This window comes from Ciona intestinalis, chromosome 2, assembly GCF_000224145.3.
Source record: "Ciona intestinalis chromosome 2, KH, whole genome shotgun sequence".
NCBI lineage: Eukaryota > Metazoa > Chordata > Ascidiacea > Phlebobranchia > Cionidae > Ciona > Ciona intestinalis.
In genome coordinates, this window is record NC_020167.2 from 584235 (window position 1) to 595119 (window position 10885).

A 10885-nucleotide genomic window follows, 5' to 3' on the forward strand; every position below is an offset into this window, starting at 1 on the left:
TCTAGCTAAATTTTAGGTAGCAAAGATTTATGATAAAAGACACCAATAATGTTCGTTATTTTTTATTTGCGTCAAGCAGCAGTACGCAAAAGTCATGCAGTTCTGAAACAGAGAATAACTATTAAAATATTTCCGGTCGAACATCATTTTAACAGTAGAAGAATTCTAAACTTACCATTGCTATTCATCATTACCGAATTGATCATAATAGCTGTCTTGAAGTTCACTATGATAAAGATAAAGGTTATAAAGATATTGGTTGGGAAAGCATTTCGCTAAATAGTGATCAAATATTGGATTAGTTAATTTTGTTTTGGAAAGCTGGGTTGTTAATGTTATTAAAAACTGGTTACCAAACCCTTACCAATAAAGGTATATGTCCTCACGCTAGATTCTAAAAGCGTATTTTTTTAGTAAATATTTATGAGTTGTCTAATTTGAGACCCATAAATAAATCCGTTACGTTTTTTAACAATTACCTACGAAATTACATTCGTTATGTATTACGAGACGTTTATTTTCTTTAGATTATCTAGCCGGCGGTAAAATGCATTAAACAACTTACTCTCTCAGTGTTTTCGCCGCTTCTTGATCCCAATATTTCCAAGACCACACAATATTATCAGCTTCATCTGCGTTTGCACTCGAAAGCTGAACGGTGACGAGAACCAAGACGAGGAGAAGAAGAACTTTGCGATTCATGATGATTTATCTTTGCTTACTTGAAGAAGATGAAAATAAAAACGATTATCTCCATCTTTTATGTCCTCAAAAGTCGGGGTTCTTTTTTCTTTTATTTTATCTCGTGAAGCAATTTCTTTCTCTCTTAGCGAAAAATCTTCTTTTCCTTTTCGTAGTAAGAGAATCATGAATGGTTTCTTAGAAAAGCTCAATTTATCGACAAAAAACAACATAGTTTTGTTTCACAAACACTCGTTCTTTACACTTATCCTCCTTAAGTATAACGGTATACGTTACTAAAAATACAAATTGTAGTGGACAGGCTAGTTATACCGTTTTATTTATAGCATATATTTAAGCATACTGACCAATATACATTCCATTTGCAAATATGTGTATGGTGTGGTGGAACATTTAAGCATATTGCCCAATATTTTAATTTCAAAATACATGACGATTTGATTCTATGAATTTGTACTAGAATACCTTTACTAATTGACAACAATTGAAAAAATATATATTAAAATACACGAGGAGTTATTTAGCGATTGCCAAACAACGTCCTATTTTAGTAATTCACAAAATGTTTAAATATGATTCAGTGAGCATTCAAAGTTAGCACCCTATTATTTTGCTTCTTTTATCTTAATTAAAAATACTGTTTCCACAGCCATCCATTTTTAATAGTTAAAACAATTATTGACTTTGGCACGCGCTTTATAGTGTTACGAACACTGTCGAAGAATCTTGTATTATTTTTCTATTTGTCATTAAATAAAGGTTGTAAAACAAAATTTAAAATAGTCCCGCTTTGCCCCACGTTCTTTTTTACCCTACTCTACTAGTTAGCAATATTTAATTGTAAATGCCTTACTTAAACCAAAACTGTGTTAAACACTATAGTTTATGTTATTCAATTACTTTTACATTATTGACGATACGCCTGTACCTAGTAGGGTGGGGGAAGATGGAACACCTTTAGCACATAATATCTAAATATCCTGATCGTGTTTTAAACAATTACTAACGGTCAATGGGAGTCATGGGCATATAGTTTTATAATTTCTTGAATGTTCTTTGTTTACTACTAAACGGGGCGAGAAAATAGAGGTAAAAGGTATCTCGTCTTTCCCCACCCTGCTGTATTTTAATAGATTTTCAATGCAAAGTAAGTATACGCACTTTTAGGCATTAAAATATTTTGTTGTACTGAAAATCAAACTGCTTTTTTTCACATATGGTTTAATACATTAGTCTAGCAGGAATCACGTGACACGGATTTCCGGAATGGTCATGTGATCCCTTTACCGGAAAATAAAGGACTTAATATTTCTGCGAAAATCATTTTTTGTAATGATGGCGGCGTTAAAATGAGAAAGGTTTTAGAAGTTTTACAGCGATTTTAAAGAGCTTAACCAACCAAGATTTACTATGATATTCATGTGTTTTCTTTAGTTTAAATCAAAATTATCTAAATCAACAATATACATATACCATTTCCAAATATGTGTATAGTGCTGTGGTGGGATACTTAAGCATATTCATCAACATTTTAAAATTCAAAATATATAAAGATTTTTATTTGGATGATACCATGAATTTAGGTTTGATAACGGTGGTTTGGTCCGGGACGCTGCTTTAATGTCCTTTTGCGGGGCTGACTGCTCTAGTCTGTTATTTTAAGCTACACTCATTACAACTTAACTATAAAACATGCAATTTAATAAAAAACTGCATAAAAACGAATGACATTAAAATAAGCACTAAATAAACTGTTACACCACATAAACGAGAACTAGATACGATAACAACTCAATACAGCTTTCACTCAAAAATAAAACAGTTTGTACACAATCATATAACTTTTGCCCAAAAAAGCAATATACAACCTTTAGCCGACACAGTACGAGAACTTCCTGGATACACGCAAAACTGGAAAAAGGAAAAGCAGAACAGCACGTGACACGCAGTAATTAATTAGACCAACGGCAATAACGGCAACAAAGGAACACGCGGAAACGATAAAATAATTGCAGGAAACAAGTCGTGCGTGAATAACAATGATAAGGAAGGCAAAATAGCTGGTCAATTAGTAATAAGGAAAACAGAAAAGAACACAAATAATGAGAAAAAATACATTAGACAATATAAATATTACGTAAACGATAAAAACTGCTCAACTCACGACACTATAAGTAGTAGACAAAGAAAATTCAAAGGCTTATAAAACTGTATCCTTATAACTGACATAAACCGTAGTTAATTGTTTAAAACACAATCAGGATATTTAGACATAATGTGCTTAAGGTGTCCCGCCTTACCCCACGCTTTATATGTTAAGCATGAGATGAGTTATCTAGCGATTTCCAAACAGCGTCCTATAGTAGCAGTTCACAAAGTTGGTTAATTTGATTAAAGCATTTAAAATTACCATCCTTTTATTACACTTATTTTAACCGAATGAAAAATACTGTTTCTATTTACACCGGTTTTTAATATAGGTAAAAATTGTATAATAGACTTCAGCGCTCTTTATAAATTTGTGAGAATACTGTCAAAAAAACTGTAGCATTTTTTGTTTGTTAAATAAAGGCCCGTAAAAATTAAAATTCCTCGCTTTATTCCTCCCCACTAAATATATATCTATGTTTATAAGTTTACACCATTATTCAGGTGTAAAGGTCTTACTTAAACCGAACAAAACTGCAATGTTAAACACTATAGTTTGTGTTATTCGATTACCTTTACATTATGGGCGATATATATGTTTTAATACACTTTCAATGCAAAAGTAAGTAGGTTATACGCAAAAGATTTCTGTAGCGTTAAAATTAAACTGTTTCCATCACAGAAGGCTTATTACATTAGTCTTGCAGACATCACATGACAAAGAATACTGAAATAGTCAAATAAAGGAAGCAATCGTGTTTTTACAGCTTTTTTCTAGAAATTAGAAACAATATGTTGTTTACACTAAAGATTTTCATTGAAATCGAGCCAGCCATACCAAAACACTGCATTTAAGCGTCTTTGCAGCTGTGCTTGTTTTTACCTTGCAATGTTAAAGAATTCGGCGTGTTCAGCAATTGGCAGACACCATGTTTGTAAGTTATGTGTGTGCCATGATCATTATGTGTTTGAATCAACAATTATTCTTGTAATTAAATGTAAAAACAACGCACAATAAAGCGGTTACGATTCGCATTAGTAACAAATGAAGCAAGCGACTTAACGTCACGTGCTTCAACACAAAATCTTCAGCCCAGTGGGGTCTTATAGGTTGTCTGCTGTATCATGTCTTAACGATTTTTTGTTACCTAGTTATGAACGTTTATTTGTACTAAGGATAAAACCGATGTACAATTACGACTGCAAGTTATGTAAACAATTTTCTGTAAAAGGATGCTTGCTGAAGTTTCGTTGTAGAGTATATATACATGCCACGTTTGCCAGTCAGAGTGCAAAACCACAAAACCACAATTTGCGAGCAAAAACTGCTACGAGAACCAATATATAATATAGTGGGGGAAGATGGGACACTTAAACATATATTGCCAAACATTTCCAAAATCAAAATAGATGACGTTTTTTTGGTAATACCACGAAGTAGTACTACTATTCCTTTATTAATTGACAACGATTTAATAATATAAATATAATAAAACACACGAGGAGTTATTTAGCGATCCGCATAACTAGTGAAATTTTACAAATTCGAAAACACACAGGATAAGATGGGACAGTTTAAAACCATTGTTAACTTTGATTATTAAGTGTATTTATAAATAGGAATATACGTAAATAACACGAAATAATACTGTACGCTTTGAAAATTAAGTCTAAACATTCATTTTCTTACCCTACTGCTCTAGTTTTTAACATGTTACCTATACATTATATTATTGCATACAATTGGTACTGTTTGAACGACAATGGGTAATGTTCGAACATCAATGGATGAAATATATCGTTTACACTTGCAAGTTACTAAATTTCATCGACTTTACTATAATTTTTACTCAATGCAAAATATTGTTTAAAATAATAAATAAACAAATTAAATCTTTCTGGATGTTCTGATTTACCAGGACCAAAATAGTTTTGCGTAATAGAAGATATATCGGCAACAAGAGATCATAGGTCCAATGGATGAGCACGGTTTAAATTAATTAGTATATTATTAATTAGCACTTTTACTACAACGCATTTTACGTGTTTTACAAACCGACTTCCAGCTAATACGTTTTAATATCGCAACCCCTACATTTTTATAAAATTGACGCCACTGCTATTATATGTCAAATAAACCTTTGAATCCTTATTAAAACCAAACCAGTGTAATACAATGGATTTGTAATAAAAACACACAAGTAAGAAGTTTCACAAAGAATACATAAAGTGTTTGTGTATATTAGCTTATTACACATTTATTACGTAACTGCACACATATAGGCTATTAGTATTTTAAATACTATAACAAATAAAGAAGCATTTATATAAGTTGGCATAGGTGTCAGTTCAGCAATACTGAGGTGACAAGTAATGCTCTATTTTCAAGCCGGGTTCACAAAGCCACATTATATGTTTATCCAGGTTACCTGGTTCAGCTCACAGATGTAAACAATTAAACTCATTTGTATACACCAAAAAGTAAAACATGCTGTTATTGTATGATTACAATTTATTGAATAAATTAACAGGTACAACCCCCTTATTGCATGGTAATAACCAAGAACTCTACCATTGCACAAAACAAAACAGTGATTTAGAATTGGCATCGTGATTAACAATTTAACAAAATCTGGGATGACGTGTTTAAAATGCATTTACAATCACAGCTTAAAACATAAATAAACTTCATTGAATAGTATGAATAGAGTTGGGTTTGGGCCTGATTGTTTCTATAGATACTGAACAGCAGGTTAAAAGCTGTAGTGACCTGTAAAACTAAGGTGACAAAACACACTATCTCACTCTTATTTTGAAAATTGGGGTGACAAGGGACCCTCGGAACCCCTAACTACACGCCTATGAATAGTGGTATATAAATATCACTGGGTAATATACTACTATAGTTAAATATTGTTTGAGAAATAATTAACACGTGTTCGATTTCTTGTTGCTATGCATAGAAAACCACCTTTTTAACTTCTATGCTTTTCTTGAGTTTGCTCTGCTGCGTAATAGATTATATTCAGAACACAACATGTCTTACAGTGTACAAGGTATGATGTAAACAAATTACTAACCAGACTAAACGAAAACATAAACAGTGCAACACTCGATCGCAAAATTGCCAGCGAAGCAAAACTGAAAATCCTAATTTCTATGTTATTTGGAGTTTGTAGAGGAAGTCCCGATTGAGTCTGCCAGACGGCCACTAAAAACGCTAATTAATCGCGGTTTTAAATCTGAAAATTTAGTCTAAAATTTATTAATTTATTTTATGTGAATTTAATCAAGAGATTGAAGAGTAATGCTAGAATTAAGAATTGAGATTAATGTGGATAAAAGTCGCGAAAAAAACAACACAAACAACAAAAACAACTGTTCGACGAAAAAAGATCTATATGACCACTACCGTGCTCAATAACATTCGGCTTATGTTTAATATGATCCCCTACTGATAGGGTTGTACCAGAGCCATAGAAATACCGAGTAGTCCAACCCATTGTTACGTAAAACACAAATTGAACGGCAATTTGGGTCCAAAATAACACAGTAGGTATAGGGAAAATGTATGTTTTTCGGTAAATTACAGAAAAACTTGGGCCTAAAAACAAATTTAAAGGTTGAAAAATGTAAAAAACATGTGTTATTTGGTTTCTGTATCAAAAAAAGTCAAAAATTAGAATTAGAAGCGGTTGATTTGCGACATTTTAGTCATTTAATGCGGCTAAATTTATACATTTTTTCTAAAAAATGTTTGGTAAGGTAAATGGAAGCTGTTTTACACCTTCCCACAATAGGAAAACACAAACAAAACTTAACAAGTTCGTTTAAACCCATTGTCAAAGTCACCACTTTTGCTCTATTTTGGACACACATAGACGGCAGTTGGACTACTCGGTGTTTATACGACTCTGGGTTGTACTGCAAGAAATACCAAGGAGTATAGCGAAGAGTAAGACGTTTTGACCCAAGCAATTAAAGCGGGGTATAGGTCAAACAGTGACGCGCACGATTAGCATGCAAAACCCACTTTCTAGAATAAGCTGCCACCGGCGACACGCAATTACAATGGGTGGGACTACTCGGTATTTCTATTGCTTTGGTTATACCATTGTTCAAGCGTGACATGTAAACAAAGCGCCAGCTGTCAGTTGTGAATTGACCTACTGGGCATCTATGTTTCGATTTCTATTTTATTAGGTTTGTAGGTTTTGATATAAAGAACTCCATTATATTACTGAGAACGCATTGCCGGTGCAACCACGACATAAAGAAAACGCCTGTATATTTAAGATCTTTAGCTTGGACAAATTCGCCAAACATGAAAAGGAACAAACAGGCGAGCGTGCAACCACCAGACATACATATGTGGGTACAGTTTTCACTATCGTAATGGTGCTAAATTCCCCACCCCTAAAATTCACCAACAACTAAGGCTTAAACCCAAACATTACCTCTTTTAATTAATTGCCTAATTATGTAGTTTTAGCAGTATTCTTCACTTGTATCACAAGGCTTTATTTAATACCAAAAGCTGTCCAACTCATATTTTATAAAACATATACTTTGCCTTTGTACAAATAAAATAATATTTTAGACCATTTTAAACATTAAACAGCACTGATTCAAATATTTTAGTTTTGTTAAAATTTGTTAAGTTTGGCCAAGTTTTGAAATGGTTTGCATGCAGAGATATATTCAATATTAAAACCCTCTCAACTGAATTAAACCGAGTGTAGCCTTAGTCTCCAGGTTATTTGCAAAATTAAAGTATAGTTAAATGATGGTATAAACAATCGGCCGTTTTGTAATCATTTTTACCTTAAAATAGGCATTAGTAATGTTTTTTTGTTCAAATACAGTTGCCAGTCCAATGATTCAAAGTTCATTCATGTGATAAAAGATGTTGATTATCAATTTTCAAAAAAAATAGCTGTGTGTTCTGCTGGAGGGCATTTGCGACCTGTTCTAATGTTGTTGGAATTATCAGGTCATGGCATTCCTTGGTTTCTTGGAACAATACTAACAATCTTTAACTCTATTGATGGAGTAAAAGAAACATGCATGAATTTACTGCTAGCATTGATTTTTGATTTGTTTGTGGTGGCTCTTATTAAAGGATTATTTCGAAGACCGCGCCCAACCTATAATAAGCAAGACATGCTGGCTACTGTGTCTTTGGATGTATATTCATTTCCATCTGGCCATTCCACAAGATCAGTAATGGTTGCTTTCTTTTTGATAAACCAATTTAATTTAAGTTTGTTTTGTAAGGTTTTGTTAATAATATGGTCATTTTGTGTTTGTACTTCACGAGTTATGCTTGGGAGACACCATATTTCTGATGTTATTTGTGGTTTTTTTATTGGTTATTCACAGTACTACATAGTCGTACAGTTTTGGTGGTCATACTTTGATTTTTCTGAAATGTTACATTTTATTTGGTAAAAAACAACTTTAACACAAAACATTCTTACTATTTTCTCACTTTAAGCAAAATGGGAAAATGAACATCTGACTTATACGACTTATTTTTAATCAAGTACTCTAAATGTTGCTTATAAATATGATGATTGTATTGCTCAATTTGAACAACGTCGGTAAATTTTAACTTGCATAACTCGGCAAAATTATGAAATGTGTTGCCTCTTTGCGGAGCAAATATAAAAGCTGTACCACCTACCTTCAAAACAGAATAAATTGTATCGACAAGAAACGACCTGAACTCATCAAAAAATAAACAATCTGCACATAAAGCAAAGTCAAATGTTTCCGTGTATTGAGAATAGGTTGCTGGCATGTCCCATCTCAAATCTGTTGCTGATACTTGTGCCTTGTTTGTTCCATTCGATACATTCATTTGGTTGGTGTGTATGGCATCGTTTAGCATGTTAACACATTTACCATTTCCATCAGTAATGAGGACACGCGTGGATGGTGAATTAAAAGCAATGCACATAGCAGCAAGACTTGAACTTCCACCACCGAGTTCAATTACAGATTTTCCACAAAATAAGTCAAGGTTTGACATGCAATAATATGCCATAATTTCTTCACTAGGCCATATGCATACATTTCCAGTGTTATTAAATGATGTTATTTCCTACAAAGAAAACAATTTTTAGTAAGACTTGGAAATTAGAAAGCTCCATATAAAAGGAGATAATATTATACTTGGGTGATCCTAGTATATAGAGCGCCATTTTTAACTACCATTTTTAATACTTTCTAATGATGCCATCACCTTAAGATTTAAACATGATTGACAGATATATGTAGAATAATCATTTATTTACGAAATCTTAATTTTCCAAATTTTTTTTTAAAGAACATTATTAAACAGTATTAAATATATATATATATATATATATATATACCTAAAATATTAAACATCATGTTTAAAAAATGGGAAAATAGATATTAAATATGAAAATGTAAATCTAATTGGTATTAAATAAGTATAAATGTAAATCTAATTTTCTATTAAGTTATGGAGAGTTTTTTATTGTCCTGTAGTAAAGACCGAAAACGTATCACGTACCTTTAAGTTCGTCTTTGGGTTTGGGTGATTTATCCAAATATCTTTAACACTGAGCATTGAATTGCAAACGTATGCGAACCACCGGCAGTCGTTTTCTTCTTTTCGTGATTTCACACAGGCCTTTTCAAGGCAATTGCATTTTTTTCTAGTAAATAAATTAAAGCAAAACGAGTTTCGCGTTGATTGTGATTCACACCCATCACCAATTCGTTTCTCAACGATGGCATTCTTTAGAACACCCCATCTTTCTTTGCCTTTAGACATGCTGCTTAAAACAAAATAAGTTTTATTTTGCTTCTTTGAAGTTAGAGTCCACACCACAGTCCATGTCGGTTCACTTTCTATTTACTTTCTTTTTTTAGATGCGGCTAATCGAAAGCAGATCGAAAGTATTCCATTCTTTCCGATGGGTGGCGGTATTGAATATATGAATGAAGTTTATTTCGTCTTTTCGGTCAGAACAGGAAACTGAGTAAAGTTAACAAAAGCGAAAAGACGGGTAGTAACGGTCTTATGTATTTGTAGTAATGTTTTGGTGACAAAAACAACTCTTATAAAGTATCAACCGGAATAAAACGACTGATTTTTTTAATTAACTCTGTCTCTATACAAACGTATAAATCACTAACAAGAACATCTAATAGACACCTCCTTTACGTTTTAATTACTCTAAAGCGCTCGCTAAAATCAATGCGCTGGAATGAACGACATATAAACACGCATAAAATCATAGATACGGTGAAAGTGGCAAATTTTTATTGTATATATGCCGTTGCTTGAATAGATACTGGTTTAAACTTTAAACCATGTCGCTCTCGTAGGTTTGAACTAAAACGATTAAAACCATCGTTGTCGTTTGGTTTGAACCAGAGTCCATATATAAACAGTCTATATACGAACTCTGGTTTGAACCAAAGTTTATATAGATTTTTAAACCATTTTGTTGAAATCAGCATTAGTTTGGTTTGGGGTTGTGCAATTGTTGCAACTCGACCATATAGAGGGCGCCATGAACTCGACGCTTAAAGTGACGTCACATAACCCAACCACAATGAGACTCGGTGCGAGTTAGGCTAGCGTGCGGACGTGTTTTGCAAGATGAGCGAAAAGGCTAGTTTCGCTAGGGTGGTGAGCACCCAAAAGAACAATCTGCTCAAACGACCCAATTGTTTGAACTTTAAGACAGAAAAGCAAATCAAGCGCTATGAGGTGATTGAATTATTAAAGAAAATTGGGTTTGAAAAAAGCAAAATTGTGGGAATTGCCGAAATGAAGGGGACAAAAATTGATATTACCTGCAGCTCAAGGCCTAATGTTCTGGAACTCAGGGAAAAGCTGGCAAATATTGAAAATATTCGTAACTTGTATCTGTATGAGTCGGACAATGTCAATGTCGTTTTGGGTTGGGTTCCAATACCATTCCCCGACTCAGCAATTCTAAACTTTCTACAAACCAACCATGGAAATGTGGACAAACTCGTACAAAGAACT

The 10885-nt window shown here is 33.1% G+C and overlaps 2 protein-coding genes and 1 long non-coding RNA gene across 3 annotated transcripts; 1 reads left to right on the forward strand and 2 right to left on the reverse strand.

Moving 5' to 3' along the window:
- Nucleotides 1-46: 46 nt before the first annotated feature.
- On the reverse strand, nt 47-742 carry LOC104265373. Its single transcript, XR_717114.3, has 3 exons — nt 566-742; nt 176-226; nt 47-102 (listed from the first exon to the last, which is right to left on the reverse strand). It is a non-coding gene; the product is annotated as an uncharacterized LOC104265373 (long non-coding RNA).
- A 6065-nt stretch (nt 743-6807) lies between these two features.
- On the forward strand, nt 6808-8569 carry LOC100185112 (phospholipid phosphatase 6-like). The gene is made up of 2 exons (XM_002130288.5): nt 6808-7221; nt 7716-8569. Exons 1-2 carry the CDS (start codon nt 7175-7177, stop codon nt 8299-8301), a joined length of 633 nt encoding a protein of 210 aa, XP_002130324.1. The 5' UTR covers nt 6808-7174; the 3' UTR covers nt 8302-8569.
- LOC100179656 (calmodulin-lysine N-methyltransferase-like) lies at nt 8192-9798 on the reverse strand. Its single transcript, XM_002130199.5, has 2 exons — nt 9395-9798; nt 8192-8956 (listed from the first exon to the last, which is right to left on the reverse strand). Exons 1-2 carry the CDS (start codon nt 9656-9658, stop codon nt 8330-8332), a joined length of 891 nt encoding a protein of 296 aa, XP_002130235.1. The 5' UTR covers nt 9659-9798; the 3' UTR covers nt 8192-8329.
- Between the last annotated feature and the right edge of the window lie 1087 nt (nt 9799-10885).

Excerpts from the sequence above, each read along its gene's own strand:
- LOC100185112 (XM_002130288.5), top strand. The coding sequence starts at position 7,175 with ATGAAAAGGAACAAACAGGCGAGCGTGCAACCACCAGACATACATAT. Across the intron at positions 7,222-7,715 it reads CAACCACCAGACATACATAT|TTGCCAGTCCAATGATTCAA; the intron begins GTGGGTACAGTT and ends GTTCAAATACAG.
- LOC100179656 (XM_002130199.5), bottom strand. The coding sequence starts at position 9,658 with ATGTCTAAAGGCAAAGAAAGATGGGGTGTTCTAAAGAATGCCATCGTT. Across the intron at positions 8,957-9,394 it reads ACCCAAAGACGAACTTAAAG|GAAATAACATCATTTAATAA; the intron begins GTACGTGATACG and ends TTTTCTTTGTAG.